Below are 23026 nucleotides of genomic sequence, written 5' to 3'. Positions count from 1 at the left end.
CCAAGATTGCAAGATCAATAGAAAAAGACATTTTGAACCTTGATTTAGGGAAGACCCAAAAACGTACCGTACTGTGAACAGACATGCAAACCTAACTTATTTAAAAACTTCCAACTCGATAAACTGAGAATATTCTTAACTGGATATTTTTATCAAATTTATTTTTTATTCCATCCGCGGTATCAAAAACAAGATCCAAAAAACGAGATTTTTTAATAAAAATAATATTTTTTTAGAATATTTTTACCAGCAATGGAATGATTTAAACATAAAAATTTAATTAGATTTTTTATCAAATTCAAACTTTTCTTTCATATTTTTAACAAAGTAATGAAAAATCAAATCACCCGTTAAGTCCAGAATAAACAAGTAGGATTTGTTAAAAAAAATCTCACTAATACCGATTGGGATAGTTTTCTTATTTCTTGAAAAATAATGCATTCCTGTTGAAAATTTTGTATTCAAAACAATCATATCCCGCCTTAAAAACATTTCTGGAAAACAAAATTTCACGTAACTTATTTTGTCTTTCCATTTGAGGAATATTTTCATAACAATTTTTTTTTAAATGGATATAATTTTACCATGAAGTCATAATGGTGTTTTTATTTTAAATTTATGCCATTTCTTAATTTCATAAACTTTTTGCATGAGTTAATTTGAACTTTTAGGTTTGATTGGTAAAATTGAATATTTTGTATGGGAGAGTGGGGAATCATGGGTCACTTTTTTTCGGTGTTCCATAACTTCTTTATTATAAAAGATAAAAAGAAAATAAAAAATAGTATGGTTTTCTACATTTTCAAGGTATCATAAGGTATTTTTTTTTAGTTTTTAATAAATTAGTTTCCCCAAATTCTGACTGTTTAAAAAAAAGCAATATTTTTTGGATTTTGAAAAATGGTGGGGAATCGTGGGCCACCAAATCCAAATTGACCAAATAACATGCAAAGTTTATGAGTTGACCCAAAACTGTGATTTCCTAATTCATTTCGTTATTTCCAAGCCATTTCAGATTATGAAATAAAAAGAGAGCTGTGTATGATCGAATAGATTCCAAAACATGGCTCGCGAACGTTTTGGCAAAATTCCTTATACAGGATGGACAAAATATTTATCATAACTCTTCATTTGGCATAAGAAAACTTTACAGATTGGAAAAACATATTCTAAGTTCTGAATGTGTATAAAAACATTAAAATATAGGTGGTTCAAGATGTGTGGCCCATGATTCCCCACAAGCTATGATTTGCAAATTGGTTGCAATTGTGTGACTCATTGATGTTTCATCAAAAATTCCTTTTCCACGTGAAAGATCATGAAAATACTTAGATCATAAGCGTATGAGCATATTTTTGTTATGCACTTTAGGTTCCCCATCGATGAAATTAGCGGTTAATTTTTTAATTATGTTATTAAATTTTTCTACCTTTTTTTAGCTTGATAAATAAAAGAAGCATATGATGGGTATTTAAGTCAATAACATATAGAAATATATGCTCACGCAAAGCGACGACGATGACAGTTGGTTCGAGATTTTTATCTCAAGACACATCTGAGATATTAAAAGTGGCCCACGTTCCCCCATGGCCCACGATACCCCACTCTCCCCTACTGAAAAAAGAAAATATCATTTTTATTTCTTCTGTGACACCTAGCCTGCTAATAGTTTTTGTGCCAATTCATAAATTCTCTTAAAGACATTTTCTACTGAACAACTTTGTCGATGACCATAACTTCGTATCTCATTGAACAACAAAATTATTAGATATTTAACAGGCATTGGAAAACAATAAACTCAATTGACATCACTTCTGGGTGCCTATCGAAGTATTGCCTGGAAATTAGTCATGCAATACTTCGCTAGGCACTAGAAGTGATGTCAATTTAGTTCATTGTTTTTCAATGCCAAAATTCATACCCCTGTTGAACAGCTAATATCTTTTTTGCCTAATTAGACACGAAGTGACGGTCTTAAACAAAGTTGTTCAGCGGAAAACCAAAAAGTTCAAATTTACTCATGTAAACGTTGCTTTAACTTTTTTTTCTCTTTTTCCCTAGATATTTTAATGAAAACTAAAGAATTTCATAAGACTTTTATGAAATACAATTTTTACTCTAAAAAACCATTTATAAGACGTATCTTTTGAAAATTATAGTAAGAATTTGCCTGAGTGTGGGGGATTTGTGTTTTTCGGGTATTTTCAATGCCTTCGATATAAAGAAATTCTAAAAATTGCTATTTTTTTTCCCTTACAAATAAGAGAAGAATGAAGTTTAAAGAATTAATAAGCTCAAGGTTTTGAATCTATTGATTGATGAAAAGATATCATTTGTTCCAGTTTCTTGTCTGTGCTGTTGATCAACCCTCTAGAACCCAACTACATTACACCTATTTTTTGTTCTACGAAAAACTTTAGGGGATAATGAAGATACTTGATTCCTGGAGATACTTAATTTTTTCGCTATATCTCGGAATCGGAATGTCTTACAAATTTCCAATGTTTTAAAAAATGTCTCTAGAGTCCCAAAAGATGAATTTCTCTTCTGATTGGATCGTGATCGTGATTAGTTATCACGAAATTACTGATATTTGTCCAATAACTAATGTTAATCCAGTGATTATCTGTTGCATGAGACTCAAAATACTGTATTTATATCAAAACACAGTAGACACACTTTGAGAGTTCTCTTTGAATGATTCTTACAAACTGTGAAATGAGAACTAATATAGCAAAAAATAAGTAATGGACTTCTTCGGATTTTGCTAGATTTGGTCAAGGCACTTTGAATTAAGGATCAAGTCTCTTTTAACCTAAAAACCTTCCCTTTTAATCGTCTCACGAAAATGCTTTTAGTTCATCTACTTTTTTTTCTTTTTGATAGGAGTTTAAAATAGTTCATCTACGGGTTGATATATTGTTCTAACTTTTGGAGCATAAAATTGTGAATTATACGCTGTCAAAAAATGCAAAAGACGGCAAGTTTGCTAACTTTTTAAAAAGATATAATGAAAATAAGTAAAAGGGATCAAGTATCCCCATTCTCCCCTATATATTAGAAACATTTTTTCGAAAAATTGCATAACTACAGGGGTTAAAGGAACTTGGCCTTCAGTACTTTTTCGCTTGTAGTTTTTACACACTTCATCCAATATTAATACTGACCCATAGCTATATTATAATATAGCTTTTGTTAAAATTAGCCCACAAATAACTGAGACATTTTAACCTATATGTGATATTTTTCGATTTGTTGTCGAACTTTCCCAACCCCGCTTTTAGACGGTGTTTATGATTCATCTCTTCTTTCTAACATAGTTTTTTTTTTTCAAAAACTCCAGAATGTTGGTAACTGTTAGACCTAACTGCCAAGCTTTTTTTTTTAATCGAATTACACATGGACCAATGATTTGTGAGGCTATCACAATGATATTTTTTTTGGAAAAAAGTTGCAGTTTTCTTATGTTTTCAACTTTTATTTAGCTGAAATTTTTGACAACTGCTTGTCAAACAGTTTTGTAACAAGAATAAGGAGATTTACAAAGTTTTATTCATTTGACGAAAAATTATAATACTAACTATTCGATGCGGTATTATGACAATTTCAGTAAACCCCGCCGAAATGCGGGGTTGGGCACAAAAGGGGTTAAATGGAAATAGTATACCAACTATATTTACTTAGCTGTCCGTAGGTAATACATTGTAAGCTACAGAAAGTAAACTTATAATTTATCAAAAACCTAACACCAGACCTATAAATAGAAGCTGAAGTGAATATAATATTAAGAGTAATCAAAATGAACTGGATTATCAACTTATTAGTTATTCACTCGATACTTAGTGTATTTGGTCAGGTTAGTTGAAAATAGAACAGTGAAACCTTTTTGATTGACGATTTTTCCCCCCAGAAGTACACCAAGGAACATCTGCAAAAAGTACAGCAGATATCACAACGCTGCGCTCAGGAAAACAACTTATCAGATGACATCAGACTACAATTCATAAAGAATTCCCCCAATGGAAAGATTCCAGAAACGGATCCGTTTTCCTGTTTCCTTAGCTGCTACTATCGAAGCATGGAATATGTGTTCTCCGATGGTCAACCCTGGAAGGAAAATATATTGAAAAAATGGACAACCGTTTACACGAAACAGTCGGTTCAGGAAATTCTCGATCGATGTGGATCAGTCGGGGGAACGGATTTGTGCGAACGAGCTTACAATATTTACTCTTGCTTCGATGATATCAAATGTGTCCTGGATCCGATGGAAAAAGTGAACTAAGTTATTTTGGGTGAAATTCAAATTTTCAAAGAAAACATTGGCTAGGTAGTTTCTTTACGTCAAATGCAATCGTTTATTATTCTATAAATCTTTTCAAATTTCAAATTCTTTCTTCTCGAAGAAACACTGATTGAAGTTGAACGCTTTATGCTCCGGGGTATCGCCCGTTTGATCGTTGCACGCTTCCAGCGTCTTCCGCACAGACTCCTTAGCGTAATGGGGCACCAGGAAGTCTTCGATCGCCATCAAATTGAACTTTCCATCCGGGCCCATAAATCCGAACCGCATCATCGCACAGTGAATGTATTTCTGGAAAGCGGAAAACCAGGGTTGAGTGTCGAAATTTCAGGAAATAATCATCAAGATAATGATAGTATAGATTTATTTATTCAATAGTTGTTCCCAAAATAGATACTTACCGATGATATCTCGTCTCGTTCTTTCAGCCCTCCGTACTGAGCTTTCTGGGGGATTAACGAGTCGCTTTCGAGACCCAATTCCTCCAGACACATGTTGGTAATTTTATCCATCGCCATCCTTTGTTGATCGCTATATTCGGCCTGAGAAAAAAAAATTACTCTTTTAAATCTATGAAATCGTGATTTTTTTAACCAACAACCTACCAAACTGAACGATATCAGAAATAAAGAGGCAAAAATTGCAGATGCCCAATACATGTTTAAACTTAAAACCGCACCAACTATTCGCTAAGACAGGAATCTAGGTAACAACTACGCAGCAGATGCAAAAATGCAGATCTTTTTATACCCTTTCGGATCTAAGATGGTTCGTTCTAAGAGTTCATAGAACCGAGGAGAAATTGTTGATTCGTAAACATGCTCACACAAGGGGTCATAATTCTTCCGGAAGAACTGGTTTCAGATGGGCCTCTTTCTAGGCTGCGTGTCGCTTGTTGTCGTTCGAATGGGCCGTTTCCCTTTTTATGACCAAAAACAAGTTACTATTAGAATGGTCATATCGGGATCGAGAAGAACATTTTTGCTGTTCCAATAAAATTTCTTCTTAACGATAATGAACTTCCCAGAATTTGTAAATTTATAGCAAAATTACTCAGTTTTCGATTACTGTTTCAGAAAACTATTTTTTTTGTTCAAAATTTTAAATACACTTTTTCATTTTTTTGAATTCTAATAGTCTTTCCTTGTTTTCGAAGTTTAAGCTAGTGGTTTAAAAATTGCTATATTATCTATTCTTATGATAACTCTTGGTTTAGCCAATCTTCCATCTATATTCGAACCTGGATAATAAAAATAAAAATGATTTTCTATAAGATTCAGCTCAATTGATTGAAGCATGAGCTGGCGCAACCAATTTCAATCTTGTATGGAGATTCTCAGCAAAATGTATGAAAAAATTAACATATTTTCACTCTTTATGTTCTAAAATATGCCTCGAGTACACTATATAGCTAAGAATTTCAAAATTGATGGTGAAATATTTGCAATTGAATGAGTGATTTTTCCGCATTTCGTAGATTTTTCGTGTACGGTGTAGAGGTGCATTACAATTGTTTAGAAATTGAAAAAAACGCATTTTTATTGACTGATGCATGTTTCCTTAATAAATTCGGGTGCAGAATTCAAAATGGAATTGATAAAAAGTCTTGAACAACAGAGTTTGAGTTATGTTTAAAATATGATATTTTGCTTTGAGAGTAAACGTATATGTAGGTACTTAATTCCAAATATCTTGGGCTACATATCATCAATTCGAAATCTGTATCACTCATATTGAATGTTGCCCAGATGGTCCATTTCTTATCTCAGACACTGCAGATATATAAATACTTGGAGTTTTCTTAAGACAAACATTATGCAAGGATATTGCAAAACAGTTACAGAATTTTGAGTTTATTGGAAAAAAAATTGGTTTGTTAATACAATTGTTGTTTCCTATCTTGTGGTATGTAGCTCAGATTTATGCTCTCAAGAATAAACATCACGCCAAATTTAGTCAATAATTGGACAATTTATTTGGAAAAATAATATGTTTAGAGTAGAAAGAAAACAGCTTTATTCAGATACAGATCGTGGTGGTATAGGGTTGGTAGACCCAAAAGAAAAATGCAAAGCGTTATTTATGAAAAATTTACTAGTTCCCCCTTCAAATGAGGATTACTTACTGGGATTCAATCCTCTTGAAAAATTGACTATAAACGAAAAAAATGGATTTCTTAAGCACAACATCTAAGGACTACCCCTGAAATTTCATCTACAAAGCAATGCAGATCACTCATCTTCTATGATATCACCAAGCCTAAAGTTGAAGATGTTTTTTTCCTTAATGTCATGGAGTAAATTTTGGAAAATAATGGGTTTTTTCTTGTTTTATGTCTAATTTCTACAATGAAATCTGATATTTGTCAACAGAATGATAAATATATGTTAACATATGGAGATCTAAATTTAGGTTAAGTTTTCTGCTAATAAAAAAAATGTGAATAACCCTTCTATCATTTGCGTCACTTTTGTGTACGATTAACAGTATTTTTGATGTTGATGGACTATTGATTTTCACATTTCAAAACTTTTATTTGCAATGAATACTTAAATCTATTTTAAACAAAGGATTGACGAGTTTATTGTGTGTATAGAGTACATTTGGCGATCATGAGAGGGGATTTTTCGTTAACCTCGAAAAATGAGCAATCACAAAAGAGATTGAACTAAAAAAAGGTAAACAAAGACGAGCACCAATTCACGTTCAAAAATATTTCATCAAATTTTCTTGAAAATCAAGCAGTTTATTTATCATCCAGTACGAAAAAAGTGGTAATATAAGTAAATCAAAAAAATTCTGAAATATAAAGCGAGTCGTAAGGACAGCTTGACCATGTTCGCAATTTCAAGCTGGTTGAGAGGACAGCTTGAAATTGGAAGGCGAGTTGAAAGAACAGCCTGAACGAATCGATTGAAATTTCAAGTGAGTTGAGAGAACAGCTTTAAATTGAATGGCGAGTTGAGAGGGCAGCCTGATCGCATCGAAAGAAATTCAAGCAAGTTGAGATGACAGCTTGAAATTGAAAGGCAACTCGAGAGGACAGCCTGATCGCATTGAAAGAAATTCAAGCGAGTTGAGAAAACAGCTTGAAATTGAAAGGCAAATCGAGAGGACAGCTTCCATATCTTTAGATAAGATAGAAATATAAAGCAAGTCGAAAAGAGAGCTTGAATTTTTTTTTTTAAGTGGGACAAGCTTGAATGTATCATAAAATTGAATATTTAGCGGGTTAAGAGGGCAGCTAGAGATAAGATTCAGCTATGATGCGAGTCAAGAGGACAGCTTGAAATTTGAAAAATAAAACGAGAAGTCAGCTTGAATATCTTATCTAATTGAAAATCAAGCGGTTTAAAAAAAAACAGTTTGAGATGAGATTCAACTATGGAGCTAGTCGAAAGAAGTCTTTAGTTGAAAATAAGAAGCGAGTTCACAGAATTGCTTAGGATCGAGAAAAAATTTTGAAAAGAGAGCTTTTCCTTTAGGAAATAAAAAAGAATAAAATTGAAAAACAAGCGGGATGAAAGAAGAGCTTGACATATGAATAAACTATTAGGCGTTTCGAGAAAACATATCGAATGTTTTTTTTTTAAATTTCAAGTGAATGAATTTCCACTTGAAACTGGAAAGATGTTCAAAGGACGAGTATAGAGGACAACCTGAAAAAAAATTGTTTAAAATTTCAAGTTAAAAAAAATAAAACGTAAAGTAGAGTGGAAGGTTTGAAAATGAATAGAATACCTTGATAACGGCTTTAGTTTCTATTAAAATTATTTTTCAAGCGAGTTGTGAGGCAAGTTTGAGATGAGAGTAAACAGGGATGAAAATCGAGTGACTGCTAGGATTAATTTTTTTAATTCTGAATCAAAAGTATTGTTTGAAAATGAGAAAAAAAACACTTCAAGAGGATAACCCAACATCTCATCGATTTGAACTTAGCGGGTTATGTGAATAGTTTGAGATAAAAATGAATTTCAGAGACGGAAGTCTGAACCCAATACTTCATGTATTGCAAGAAAACATCATCTCTGCGTAAGCGCTGCGCTTTTCCTTAACGTTATGTGGAAAGATAAATTTGGACCGAAATGCACAATCTATGGAAAACATAATTGATCTGACACGTATTATGTCTTGTCCCAGCCAACATTAACCATTTGAGCTATCTAAAAGTGAACTGATTTACGATAAATGGGCGGTCCTTCGAAGGACACTCTATCCGGTCTCTCCCTTTCTCCCTCTGACCGGTTCATAAAATGAAAATTTCATCTATAGAGCTATAGCGTGGATCATATCAACTGATGAGTTTCCATCGTGTTAAGATATCGGACAGCGATCTCGGAAGACTGGAGTTCAAATCTCGATCGAGGATTTTTTTCCGATTTACTCAAATTACTTTAAATCGTTTGTTTTGCTTTTGGTGGGGAAATGGAATCGTTGGAATCTTGCCATTGTAGATGTATCGCCTTCACTTTTGTAGCTACACATATGCTATTTTGGTAAGTATAATACAATCTTTTCATTTGGTATAATTGTTTGAATAATGATGTTGTTCCTGCGATATAACTTATTTTACAAATTATACAGTAATTTTGAATTTACACAATTTTATACATCATGGGTTCACGTTAATTTATGAAAAGCTTAGTTGGTGATCATACCTTATTCCATCGAAATATTAAGATGATTTAATAATATGACAGCCTCGATTTAATAATCCTTCTACCCAGAGTATCTGGCAACACTGTTGTGTACCATAAACCTAATCTGAGTAGTTTCATTTAAGCATGTGATGATGTTAACATTTGAACCATGTTTATCATCATCATCTGTCATCAGCAATCATCAATCCATTGTTCTCAATTGGGATTGGGCCTGCTAAATAGAATAAAGCTTGCTCTTTACACTTACACAGATTTCCATAAGAATGACCGCTAATCGGAGTGAAATTGGAGTGAAGGCTATTGCTTTCTCTGTTTAACACACGAAAAAACGTATACCGGGTTTGTGAGCGCACCCATCGCCTATTGCGAATTGATGAAAACGATCAGTAACAAAACAAACTGTTTGGGTTGTGCAGATGGTGCAGACGGATTTTACTCTAGACCAGCATTTGAAAATTGTGGGTATCTACAACACCCCCCCCCCTCGATTAGTAAATTGAGAATGCTGAACAGCTTCACATACCTCGCTCTCGGTGACATCTTCATGAACGCATCAGCTGGCTGATCTTCAGAAATGTGTCGCAAAGAAAGCTGACCGCACAATCTCTCTGATGAATGCATACTTTACGTTCAGATGCTTCATCCGCTGGCGGGTCCGCGCTTTTTCCAGGTACTGGATGCAAGGGATGCTGTCCTCCATTAACGTGAAAATAGTGCTAACCACACCCAACTAACTCAGGACTGTCTGCTGACATTTTGTTGACCACTAAATAATATTCCCCAAGATCAGTTTTGTTTTTTTATTAGTTGATCACCCAGGTGGTAAATCCTTTTACGGATTGCATTCCCAGGCACGGCGAGCCACCGCGTCCCCCCAATTATGCTACTCTGGGTCCATGGGTGCAATTGGACGACTCATGATACTAAGTTCTTCTACGCCTTAAGTCCACCTGGGGCCTCTGGCCATAATTCCCATCCGGACCTGCATCGAAGGCTGTACCCGAGATGGGAGACCAAGTCCGCCCTTAAGCGCTCATCGGCTAACTCAATTTCAAGTCAAAACTCCAACACTGTATACCCTGCCTCTTATTACGATTCAAGACTAAGGACCTCTCCTCTGACAACGCAAGGTCCGGCCTTTACTCGCAACTCGAGGCTCGCTTGGTTTCCCCGAGTATAGTGCGCTCCTCCTCTGTTCGAGACCACTGCAAGAGACCAACGACCTCTCCTTTAACGACTCGAGATCTTGGCTCCGCTTGGTTTGACTGGAGCCCCTCTTTGTCCGTCCGTGTGCCGAATCAAGAGCAGCTTATCCTGGACACGCGCCTGTCTCAGCACACGTCCGGGACTTTACGAAACTACTCGGATGATTCTCGGCAAAGACGTCATCCTACACCGACTCGAACTTATCCGCCGATGACGTGAAGTCACCCTACCCGAGAGTGTTTCGCAGCGTAAATACTCTTCCCTCAACGAGTTCGTCTGTGAAGAAGGTCTAGTCTTATCCCCGCAGCTTCCCTCGTAGGGAGCGTGTTCTACTCAGATACTCCGCGGTGGTGGAGGTATCCTACACAACGTTCGCGACGTACCTAACAGCTCGGCAAACGCAGAAGGTAGAGTCTTATCTTTGTATGCTTCACTGCTAGGATCGGACGCAGATCCCGAAGATCATGGAGGCGTAGCCTGATACAGTTTTTTGAATATCGGAGTCGTTGTCAAAATCTGCCAATCCGGAGAGTGTTTCCGATTTCGTGTTTCTGCGTAATATCAACGCCAAATCAGTCGTACCTTGATGGAATCGCAGGATACGCTTCAGGCCTTGCCAGTGCCAGTGCCGCTAGCTGCCTCACAGATATCTGGCCTTGTAGTTGTCGCCGTTGTCATTTCTTTGAATGGCTGTTCGGTGATAACCCCACAATCATTCAGCTTCGCCAAGCGAACGTTCGTATCAAGCGGTGAGCTAACTAATTTCTGACGTATCCTGATTGTGAAATCTCGATGATAATCCTGCTGAAGTCTTGTTTGATGGTCACGAAAATCTTGACCTCCAGAAGATCCTTCATCTGGAATAGCCTTCCAAAATCGGTCTTGATCCAGGTAACCTCTTAAACGTCTTTTCCGGCAATCAGGATTTCATCCACGAACAGGACGAGGGTGAGTTCTCGCTTGCAGGATCGGTAAATGCAGCAGATATCCTTCAACGGGTAGAAACCAAGCTTTAATATCTCGTCGTACCCAAATTGTACGGACACTTTCCATCTTAGCAACCGGAGCATATGTTTCCCAAAAATCCGATTCTGGTCTTTGGAAACATATTTTAGCGACCAATCGAGCGTTGTAGCGACGATTATCCTTCACGGTGAACACCCACTTTGACAATATGGGTTTTTTGTGACCTGGGGGTAAGCTGACCACTTCCAAAGTCTTGTTCTTCTTCAAGGCTGTCATTTCCTCGTCTATGGTGATCTTCCAGGAATCCCAGTCGTCTCAGTGCTTCAGCTCAGTGATGTTTTGAGGTAGCTCCTCATCAACAATAGGGTCTAAGGGCTGGTTCACGAGTAACGGAATCTTGTTGATCATAGTCATCTCTCGTAGTCACTTTCGCCGTGATCGTCATCAACCACACTGTTATCCACAGTGTGATCGGGATCAGCAGGCACATTGACTAACCGCTCAGATGTGTTTTCTGGTATTGACACATCGGCTGACGGCTCAAGTGTGCTCTCGGATGAAATTACATCGGCTATCCGCTCGCATGCGGTTTGTTGCTCAGGAACATTGGCTTACCACTTAAGTGTGAGTTCAGGCTCAGGTGGACTCTCAGCGGACTTCTCGATGTCCATCTGTGGTGTAGCATTGTCTTGTACAGGCTCCAAAACGCTGGTTTCATAGAAAACCACAATGCGGTGCATCTCGATATAACGGCTCGAACCATTCCAAGGTCGGTATCTGTTATTTGCCGCTTATTATGCCGCTTTTCTTTCAGGATCTGTGCTTTGGCCTCCGACTAAACCACATTTGAAATGGCGCCTTGTTAACCACAAGACCTCGTGTTCGTCAGATAGGAAGCGCAAAAAGTCCTTACTCAGAAGAATTCATCCCCGATGTCCGTAAAATCTGATTTTAGTCAAATAACAAAAATCAAAAAAGAAAGAAATATACTTTTTTAACACTGAAAAATACTTTTATTGAAAATAAAACAGAGATAAATTAAAATTTGTATCTTTTATGATATCTTATCAGACCAAACCTACCGGGCGTTGCTATTTTGGTCGGAATTTTAGATGTTTTGATTGGTTTTTTTGTCTGGCGTTTTTATCTACTTACTGATTTTCGCACCTATTGGTGCCATCCAGGTTGGTATTTGTGTTTGTTTATTTTCTGATAGCGACGACCGGCTGCGTTGCTACCGGGTTGATACATAAACGCGTCCTGTAACAACCTACTGCTCGAATGCTATTTCTCGAATCAAGTTAGAGCAAGTTCACTGGTGTTGGGAAAAAGTGGTAAAAATTTTGCCACTTTAAGCACATTTTGAAAATTTTTCCATGCAAAAACATTTTCAAGATCTGTGGCCTTCAAATTTTTAAACAACATGTGTTGTAGTTTCGCATACTGTGATGTAAAAAAAAGGCAATATTTCTATCACATACGGCCGAAATAGAAACAGTGCTGTCAAAAATACTACGCCAAAAGATCTTGAAAACATTTTTGCATGGTAAAATTTTCCAAATGTCAAAATTTCTACCCCTGTTCCCTACACCAGTGAACTTGCTCTTAAATTTGGTGCGATGATGGGTTGATTTATGTATGTTGCTGAATGTACTCGATTGGAGGTTTAGCAACCATTGGTGGGTATAGTCTCATAAAAAAAAATCATCAAGTCTTTCAATTTACATTCTGTCATTTTATTTAAAATTTTTATGAAACAAATCTCTAGATATTAAAAGTCTTCTTCAGGAAGAAGCAATCGTAAAAGTGGCCCATCTTTTCCTCGATGGTTTCGCCTTCCGGATCGATGCAAAGATCCACAACGGCGCTCGTTTTGGACCGCTCATATCGATCTCCCAGAAACTCAACGATCGCGTCCCGCTTGACTTTGTCCTCCTCCGAGAGCAAGCCCATCTGTCTCATGGCGCACACTATGAATTTCTTAAATGCAATAAAATTTGTTTGTTAGGATAAGAGATTTTTTTTTCTTTCTTTAAATTGTTCTTGCCAAAGTTTGATCATCCTGCAGCTTGTACGTTCCATACTGAAGATTCTTTTGAATTTCTGACAGCTCTGTAATGGCGAGTTTTTCTTTGCACACGGAATACGCATCATTAATTTTCTTCATTTGGTCTTCACTGTACTCAGCCTTAAAAAATGAGAAGTATATTGATCGAAGTTTTTGAAAGATTTGAAATATTTTAAACTTACCAAACAGAGAGTTCCAAAGACCAATAAAATTATTATAGACTTTTGAGCCATGTTGAAAATTTCTGGCCACCTATCTTTGCAATAGCTTCCGATAAACTGATACTGCGTTCGGAAAAGATTTTTTCTTTTATACCGGAACACAGTTCCAAAAATATCATTTTACAGTTTAATATACGAGAATTCAAAAATTCATTCGATGAGAAATGGATGAAATTGGAAATGAAAGAATAATAAACAGGTTTTTCCCTAATTTTGTGCAAGTCATCCTTTCAATCCATGCCTCCAGTTTGCAGACTGCAACTTGTTTTATGATTAGCATTTTTTGGCAATATATCCTGATAATGATTTTAAACCTGTCTTCAATAGTGTTCAGAACGCTATTTTTGTTGAATCAAAGCAATCGAAAGGGAATCTTTCGATTACTTTGATTCAGTAGAATTATTCAACCAAGTAGGCTCACAACACATGTTAGAGTTAATTTCTGTATCTAATCGTTGTATTTTTTTTTTGTTTTGTTTCAGACTCTTCTCCAAATGTTGTTGAGGTGAGTGACCTTTGTTCGATGACTTATTCATCTTTATTTAGTCTATGATTAATTCAAATAATTCTGAAACAATAAACAAAATATAACGCTGAGCTACATTAAGTAAATCCTTTTATATAACGGAGGTACCATGTGCTGATAAATTAAAACCTCGGTCTGATTGATGATCGTAGATAGGAAACCTGAAAACAGACGCATTTTGCATCAGCGAAATACAATTTCTCCCGAATTTCGCTGATCCAATCAAATTACTTAAACGTGGGTAACAGGATTTAGTAAAATGCCACTCGAGTTTAGTTCACATGCAACTATCGAGTTGGTCGGAGCAGCTAAATCAGTTCAAAAGCAAAAATGAATAGACTTCAAACATCGTTTATCATCCTCGTTATTGCTTCTGCAGTGTTGGGAATTTTTGTAAGTTTTTAGAAATTTTATTTCGCGACACCGGTTTTGAAATCTGAAGTTTTATCGACTAAGAAATGGTTCGAATTCTAGGCTGACTATACGGCTGATCAGACAGCGAGATTTGCAACTATAGCCAAAAAATGCTACCAGGAATTAGATTTTCCGGCAGATTCCGATATCATTCGCCGGATTTCGATCAACGAAAAACCGGAAGATTTTGACGATCAACGTGTTAAGGTATTTTTTGTTTGTTTTGAAAGACTGAAGTAAATTCAACACGTCCTAATTTCCCCTAGGAACTGATGGTTTGCGGAACGAAGGAACTCGGATGGTTGGATTCTGACGGAATCTTTCAGAAGCAAGTGTTCCTGGACTTTTTTGGAACCGGATATGCTCAGGAGGCAAAATTGAAGGAAGTTACTGATCGATGTGTTGATGATAATCACCTGAACAACCTGGCGAAACCGACCGATCGGATCTATAACTTCCATCGGTGTTTTTTCGGTACCAAGCAGTTTGAGCTGTGAATTTTCTAATATTTTTTTTTATTTTGGTGATGGCGATTTTCATAAAAATTATAATATTCAATTTATTATCGATAAGCATGGTGGCAGAGCCATAGTAAGGTTTCAAATATATAAAACGGTTTAAAATATAGGGTAATAAAATTTCAATACATTTCAAATTTCATCATGGTTGTTTAATTCATGGAAATAATACGAAAGCTCGAACTTACAAGTTCGGTAACGTGAAACTAATGTGTCCTAAAATGTCATTATGTCTAGAATTCTGGTGGCGTAACTACAAAATAATAACTTAGGGTGTTAAAATAGGTATTTATTCAGCAAGTTGCAAGAAGTTGATTTCTTTAGCAAAAATCGAGATTGCAATGAGTTGCATACACATCTTTTGCAACACTGCAAAATACCCTCCAGAGTAAATTTAGAAGAAAAAGATTTTATTTTTTCTTTAGAATGAAAACGGTGTCAAAAAGTAGCACATTTTGACATCTTTTTGAAAATAGTATAAAAAGTAATAGTTTTCGACATGGTTTTCTTGGTAGAAAAGCAGACCTTTATGCAATAGAAGTTCGTTTTAGAAAAAAAAAAAACGGATATTTGAGTGCGAAGTTGCGAAAAAAACTTAAATGACGACGTTGCACTTGGTCGTAACCATCTATCGGCCGTGGTCCTGTAAAATGCAAGCTCTTATAGAAAATCTTTAATATTCAGTCTTTAATTTACATACACTTGCCATACTTGATTCTCACTCATCCTAATTTAGCTAACTCTGATCCACATTTTCACACGACTAGTCTAACTTGATTCGACTTTTCGGTATTCTACTCTATTTTCAAGTCAAATCAAAATACCTTTTGAATCAAATGCTGATGTTTTTATTTAAAGAAATTTTTACCAAACACGTTTTCTTTGGTTGAAAAAAGTTTTCTTTTTTTCAAGAGAAATAAGCAATTGATCCATTAATTTTTAATCAAAGAATTTATTCAAAATAAAAGTCCAAACATGTTTAGTTCAAAGAATTATTGCTTTTTTCCAAAAATATTTTTTTGAATCAAAAACGAAATTCTTTGATTCAAATATAACAGGAGTTTGGTTAAAAAAAATAGTGTTTTGAATCAAAATCAGATTTGTTCTGTTTCAAAAGTCTGTTTTTCTCTGCGTGTACCTAAACTTTAATCTATCGCCTGTTCGGATAGGTTGACCCACCCTAACCTTTAGCATATAGATGTAGCCTAAAATAAACAAGGAAAAACATGTTTTAACACAAAATTTAGTGTAGACAAGTTTTTCGGACTTACCAGTGAATCCACATTTTGGGGCAGGTTCATAAACTTTAGTTTAACATAGGATTTTTATTTTTAAATCAGGACTCCATGTAGAAAAAATCAGGATTTTTCAGGACACCGCTTGATTTTCTTAAACTGCATAAATTAAGGCGGAAAACAGGTACTAAAGACGCCTTTATTTATGCCACGGAGGTAGGCCAAAAAGAATGTATGCAAATTAGGTCAAGATTAAATTTAAATCGTGAAACCTCAGAAGACCTGAAGTTCAGCGTTGTAGACAGGATGATCACAATGGAATCATTTCTGAGGAAGCGGGCAGCTATCGATGGAAGGCTCCGGCGAGCAGAGCTGCGCATTGTCGCCCCTCAATTTTGAGGGAGTTACCCTGGAAAGCAGAGCTCGAATGCCTCTAAGACCTCTTGGTGGCCTTTCATGCGCTTCAAAACTATATTCCCGACCAATGCATTGCCGTTGACGACATCGAGAATCATTCGGATGAGGAGAAATCAATCTTTAAACACTTCACTGCGTCAAAAACCAAGCTACACGGTTGAATCCCCAAGCTCCTAGCATTAATGGAGCAACCGAAGGGCACGAAGTAGGAATACTGCGGAAACAACGATGCCGAATCGTTTGAAACTGAAAATGAAAGCCGAGAAACATCGATAGTAGCTCCGGAGGCACCAGCAGTCGGTGTGAGTTTAAACCAGGGGAACTCTGATGGTGCAGACTTGGCCCAAATTCGTTCCCATATAAGGTTTGCTTCTCTTGAGCTACATTTAACGAAGGAGATACTACAGACGTTCATCGGGGATAAAAGTGAGTGGTCCTCGTTTCCGCACGATATACTTACCAGAAAGTTGGACCAACTTGGTATTCCAACTTGGTCGCTCGAGTGGATCAAGTCGTAACTCACAAATCGCTGTGCTTTCACGAAAATAAATAGATCACGATCTGGTATATTCGAAACCCCGTCAGGAGTACCCCAAGGAAGCTACCTCGTACCACTACTTTTCATTACATTTGTAAATGATCTATGTGAAACACTCCACTCTGACAAGCTCATCTATGCTGACGATCTGAAGCTTTTTAAAAGGATTCAAAGTAGTATAGATTGTATGGCACTGCAAGCTGATACCGCTAAGCCTGAAAGCTGGTGCCGCTTGTACGGGATGCAGGCTAATACAAAAAAAATGCAAGGAAGTGAATTATACCCGCTCACAAAACATCGTCAATTTTGACTACCGTCTATCTGAAAGTTGTCTGGAAAACGTGAAGTCCATATTAGATCTCGGAGTAAAGATTGATAACAGGCTCACATTTACTGAACATATTGTAATTACTTCCGCAAAAGGTTTTTCTGCATTAGGATTTCTGCGTATAAATGCAAAGGATTTTAACGTGGAAAGCTGTTAGCTGCGCATCAGTACGAAGCATTATGGAATACGCTGCTCAGATATGGGCTCCTTTTCAGAGAACACAGTGTTACGAGTTCAACGTAGTTAAAAAGGTATGCTTTACGACGCCTTCCCTGGACGGAACCGATTCGTCTTCCGTCTTACGAACAAAGATGTGACCTTGTAAATCTGGCCACGCTTGAAAAACGTCGTACCGAACATCAACAAACTTTTATCTTTGACACCCTGACTTATCGTGTGGACTCCTCTTACATACTCCAGCGTGTCAATTTATACGTATCCACGAAAACACTCCGACAACGCCAGTCTCTCTGGATACCTTACCACCGTACTGTGATGGTCGAAACCGCCCAATCGACAAATGCTGTGAACGTTTTAATGTAGTGTACCATGTGTTTGATTTCAATGTGTGTAAACGTCAATGTAAACAAGACGTTAGTCGAAAAACTAAGTTTTTTAGGAAATTTGTCGATATGGTAATTCCTTATCCAAAGACCAAGTAAAAAAAAATCAATCTCTGTGCATCTGTCCTTTGGAACGGTTAACCAAGAAGCGTTTGATTATTTTCGTATGTTTCAATGGCCACCTCTGGGTGATGAGTGCATCAGGCGAACGTCTTCTTGATTCGGGATATCAGATATTCTTTGACACCACCAAGCTTGTAGAGCAACTGCAGCCCGAAACACATCGTTTTGACAACCATTGAAAGATATATCGGGAATGTCAAACAATTTGAGGAAAGCAGCGCTCTTAACCATCGGATTTTGAATTCCAACCTGCAGATGACCTTGAAGTGTTCCATTCTGGACAAGATCTCCGATAAGTTACCCCATCAGAACGACATCGGCAGTTAGAAATACTGGGCAGTACGTTGCGAAACTCCCGTTCAAGTGAGATCCAGTCAAGTTAGATCCAGTCAAGTTAGGACCCGGAACGTTGGCGTATGTATGAGGAATGTATCGACAGCTTCATCTTAGCAGGTCACATCGGCAGAGCAGATCCGTATACGAAACAGCAACGCACCATTACGCGCTGAAGGAGGACAGCACAACAATGAAACTTCTCGTCGTCTTCAACGGATCAATGAAATCCAGCCCCGGAGTGACGCTCAACGACCTAATGATTACGGGACCGATCGTTTCTATAAGATTAGATTCTTCTCAGCTTCCGAACTCATCGAGTTGCATTAACCGTGATCATTGTAAAAATGTATCTGCACACAGGATTGAGTGTTACCAGAGGGCAGCGATCAGATTCGAATGATCTGTTAAGATTCGGGTCGCAAGGTGGCTGAATACCGGATACACAGTCACCTTTGGTTTAACATGCGCACCTTTCTTGGCTAATCGCATCCTTTCTTCGATGAGGGCAACCTATGATGAAATTATGAACGAGCAAATGAGATAGCCCTGGATCTCGAACTAATTGTGAACTAATTGTGATTGTGGTTAATATTTCACCAACAGCAAAATGAGAAAGCTTTCTTTGTTATTTTTTATATAAGAACTCGAGCAAATTTGGATTAACTCAGCTTGTGGCAATTTATTTTATTTTTAAGTGTTCAAAGTGGTCAGTGTTTTTTTTATTTCAAATCTATTGAAAGTCATTATTTTAGAAAATTAAAAATATCAGATATTCACATTAAGAGTCTATGTCCCGCTACATGGAATCCCTCGATTCTAGTGATATCGACTGCGTCCGGTCTTCGACACTGTAGTGCGTCTTCCCCCGAAAATGCGCAGAACTGACTGATCCGGTGTTGGACGTGCTGCCAGTTTGTTTAGCTTGGCGTATTGTCATACCACATATCTTCTCCCTTCTTCTAATTGAAAATCAGAAAAAAAGCATTCCCAAAACTGTGTTCATGTCGCCATGCATTAGCTGATCATGCAATCGGCTTTTGCTCTGCGATAAAATTGAGAAGAACGCTTCTTACCTACTACTAGACTTCATTTTTCCTATTATTTTGTATTGCAGTCGCTCATCCAAGCGCGTTTTCTAGCGTGCTTTCAAAGCCGTCTACTAGCAGTTTTTAAGCAAGCTTTTCAAAGAGGCACCTTGTGGCACTTCAGGCTCGCTAATATTCAGACAGCTAGCCAAACCACGTTTTCAAGCAGCTTCACAATCGCTCTTACAAGGATAGCTCTTACGCTCTTACAAGTATTGACCTCTGGCGACTTTCCTTCTGCTGGCATCTTGCGGTCTTCCAAGCGCTTTCTTTTACGGGCATGAACTCTGAGCTCTGCCAAACCAAATGGCCTTCAAAGCACGCTCTTTCTTTTCAATTAGCTTCCTCAAGCTAATCAATCCAGCGGCCTTCGAAGCATGCTTTTTTTCGAGCAAGCTCTCAGAGCTGCCATACCAGATGTCATTCCAGGCACGCTTTTTATTCTCATGCAAACTCTTAGGGTCGCATATCCAGTCAGCGTTGCCAAATCTATGGCTTTCTCCGTAGATCTATGGATTTTAAGTACTTCTACGAAGCTACGGATCGATGATCGAACTCTACGGATCGATGATCGAAATCTACGGATTTTCAGCATTTCCTAGAGATATACTTTAGATTATCGACAAACTCTAGGGACTCTGCGAATAAATGAAAATGCTACCTGGTGACCGAAAAAAAGGTCATCATGTTTCATTCTGCCAAAACGAGTACATTTTTTTTCATAAACCGAATCGAATCGTCATTTAAATTTGAGCGGTTTGCAGTCTGGCATCTGCTTCCAGTCCAGGCACGCTTCCACTCTTCGGCAAGTTTTCGTTTTAAAAATCAGGACTGATAAAATAAACAAACAAACTGATATAAACATAACACATACCAAGACAAAAAATTGACAGACATAGGTTCTTTAAAACACCTAGATGTATCTTAAAGGTTCGTTAGAAAGTGCTCAGCAAACGCAACCAACCTTCTTGAAAGAAGTTGCTTTAAAAGCGCTTAGAAGTACCGTTATCAATATTTTAACCTTTCAAAAGGCGATGAAATTTCCTTAGTAACTTTAACTTGACATGAGTCACCTGAAGCTCCCGTAAAACATTTGTTCAGCCAAATGTGAACTTAGTTGTTTCATCTTTAAGTAAAAACGCGACTTTTTATTGCTTGGGCGTTTTTTTCTTTTAGGTTAGCTTCTCCAAGCTTCCCAATTTGGCGGTTTTCAAGCCACTTTTCCTTTTCAGGTAAGCTCTCTCAGTTGCCACACCACACCGGCCTTTCAGGCACGCTTTTTCTCTTAAGTTGACTTCTCCAAGCCACCCAATTTCGCGGCCTTCGAGGCACGCTTCCTTTCCGGAACAACTCTTTTAGCCAGCTTCCAGGATCGCTTTTTTCTAAGACAGCTCTTCCAGATACAACCATAGAAGAAGCTGTCGCTTCAAGAAGATATTTGAGGTACTTTCTATTATGATAAATTGAACGATTTATAAAAATTTAAGATGTTCATTGAAAAAATCAAAAAAAATTACCTCACATTTTTAAACTTCCACAGATTTTTAATTTACTCTTCGATTGTTTTTTCAATCTGAGTTTTTTTTTCAAATTAAAAGACATGAATTTTTTCTTAATACACATTCGATTTAAAAAAAAAAATTTTTTTCGGGGATTGCCTTCACTAACCTTTGAATTTTTTATTCTGCTTCTGCTTCTTTTGGATTATAAGCTTTGGTTCTGTATTCCAAAAAAATCTTTTTTATTTGGCAAAGCGAAGGATTTAGAACACAATTTTGGAAAGTTATACTGAATTCAGATTGAATGCTTTGTTTGCATATTAAATGATGGACAGTGATTCATTATAGATTTTGCATATCCCAGATATTGTCGTGGTGCCATTAAACTTTGAAGATACTAGAACCTCAGCTGAAGCACTCTAGTGTGATATCCACTCCGAATTTTACTAATTTTCTTTTACAAACGCCTAAATCCAGAAACAAATATTGACGCCACACAAAAATAGAGGTAAAGCTATGTAAAATAACACTCCTAAATAACTTAAGCAATCAAAATTTAACTTCACGCTTTTTCCTCGGCTCCTCCTTCATCCTGTTTTTTTTTTTTCAAACTTCACTTTTTAAAGGGTTTCTGGTCATTATTACTTTTAAAAGTTGCTCTAGCTAGGAAGTTGTACTATTTTTAACATTTCCAAAATATGTATCACTAAATGACCATAAAAATAACATCAGAAGAATACAGTTGAATACTAATAGTTCCAAGAAAAGTTGAGATTTTTTCTATTCCAAGTAGTGATTAATAACACAAAATTCAAATACGGTCAAAATTTTAATCATATTCTTTTTTTGCTATTTTTTTAGGTCACTTTTAAACATTTAATTTGCTGTATTTTTTCTTGTTCAAATAAAAATCCAACACAGTTTGATAGTTTCAGCTAAATGATGATTTATTTCTTATTTCACTCATTATGACTAACTGCTCCGCGTTCAAGACTCAGTAGGACTCGAATACTCTGGTAAAGCAACAGGCAATGCAAAGAATGAAAAACGCAATTAAAAACTTCATGCTGCCTGGCGGAGCAAGATCTGAATACTGACTACCGCCTCTTGTGGTCATCATACGATTTGATTTTTTCCGTTGAGATTTGGCACGTACCTTTTTGATTGATAACCATAATTGAATGAATTGATAACCGCGGTTGTACCGCGGTATTCCTGACTTGATTTCGCTTCCAATTTCGTTTGATGATTGGTTTTTTGCGACAAAAAAAAATGAAAATCTAACCTTTCTTTCTTTTGTGGTTAATTATTCTGTAAAAAAAAACAGACAAATGATGATATTTTTAACGTTTTTGTTCTAGTAAACAGTTAATGAAAAATTAATTTTGTGCTGAACTAAGTTTTTTTTTTATTTTAACGGATGCCTTCTACTTATATGATCTTTTTAATGCCACAGTCTTTCTAAACTTATCAGATATTTACATTTTTTTTGTTGGATATTGTTTTTAAAATATTTGAAAAAAAATACAGGGCAACAAAAAAATCAAATCTATATGGCGCGTGCCACTCAGAAAGTGTGGAACCTTTTGGTGTCAGTATAAAATTTGATAGGTCACTAGAACTGCATCATTAGTAATTTGAATTTTCGATTGTGCAGTTCAGTCAAACAACATGAAAGCGATAAGCATGGTTCTGTTGTTGGCAACCGGAAGTTGTTTGGTGATTATTATTCTCCGTTCAAAGTTGCAGCACTGAAATTATTGTTTTTTTTTTTTCATCACAAAAATTAGGGAGAGTTCAACAAACAGCAGATGAAAACTATTATGGATTTTACAAGATTTTGCTACAAAAACCTATCCCTTCCGAATGATTCGGACGTCATCGAGCGTATTATTCACAATAAAAACATTAAACCTACTGATTTAGATGTAAAAGTAAGTCAATGATGACATCTTAAGATACAAAAGTATGTATTTGAATATTTTCTCCTGAATATTTTCTTAGAAATTCCTTCTGTGT

General features: G+C 36.6%; 4 protein-coding genes across 6 annotated transcripts in view; 3 read left to right on the top strand and 1 right to left on the bottom strand.

Annotated features, from left to right (window-relative positions):
• The window catches only part of LOC129748425 (uncharacterized), a 344252-nt gene that overhangs the window by 209475 nt on the left and 111751 nt on the right, over positions 1 to 23026 (top strand). The window contains exon 3 of one of the 3 annotated variants that reach the window (XM_055743047.1): positions 13908 to 13930. The exons of the other annotated variants lie outside the window; for them this stretch is intronic. The gene's annotated coding sequence lies outside the window, so the exon portion shown is untranslated. The remainder of the gene's footprint in view (positions 1 to 13907; positions 13931 to 23026) is intronic. 3 annotated transcript variants of the gene reach the window in all.
• On the top strand, positions 3767 to 4962 carry LOC129748428 (general odorant-binding protein 57e-like). The gene is made up of 3 exons (XM_055743053.1): positions 3767 to 3856; positions 3911 to 4330; positions 4407 to 4962. Exons 1-2 carry the CDS (start codon positions 3800 to 3802, stop codon positions 4283 to 4285), a joined length of 432 nt encoding a protein of 143 aa, XP_055599028.1. The 5' UTR covers positions 3767 to 3799; the 3' UTR covers positions 4286 to 4330; positions 4407 to 4962.
• Positions 4335 to 5041, bottom strand: LOC129748431 (uncharacterized). The gene is made up of 3 exons (XM_055743056.1): positions 4909 to 5041; positions 4705 to 4845; positions 4335 to 4594 (listed from the first exon to the last, which is right to left on the bottom strand). The coding sequence occupies exons 1-3, from the start codon at positions 4960 to 4962 to the stop codon at positions 4379 to 4381; spliced, it is 411 nt and encodes a 136-aa protein (XP_055599031.1). The 5' UTR covers positions 4963 to 5041; the 3' UTR covers positions 4335 to 4378.
• On the top strand, positions 14216 to 15009 carry LOC129748427 (uncharacterized). The gene is made up of 3 exons (XM_055743051.1): positions 14216 to 14344; positions 14426 to 14572; positions 14632 to 15009. Exons 1-3 carry the CDS (start codon positions 14282 to 14284, stop codon positions 14860 to 14862), a joined length of 441 nt encoding a protein of 146 aa, XP_055599026.1. The 5' UTR covers positions 14216 to 14281; the 3' UTR covers positions 14863 to 15009.

This window comes from Uranotaenia lowii, chromosome 2 (genome assembly GCF_029784155.1).
Source record: "Uranotaenia lowii strain MFRU-FL chromosome 2, ASM2978415v1, whole genome shotgun sequence".
Classification (NCBI taxonomy): Eukaryota; Metazoa; Arthropoda; class Insecta; order Diptera; family Culicidae; genus Uranotaenia; species Uranotaenia lowii.
The sequence above is the reverse complement of the archived record's forward strand: the minus strand, read 5'-3'. Positions and strand labels throughout refer to the sequence as shown.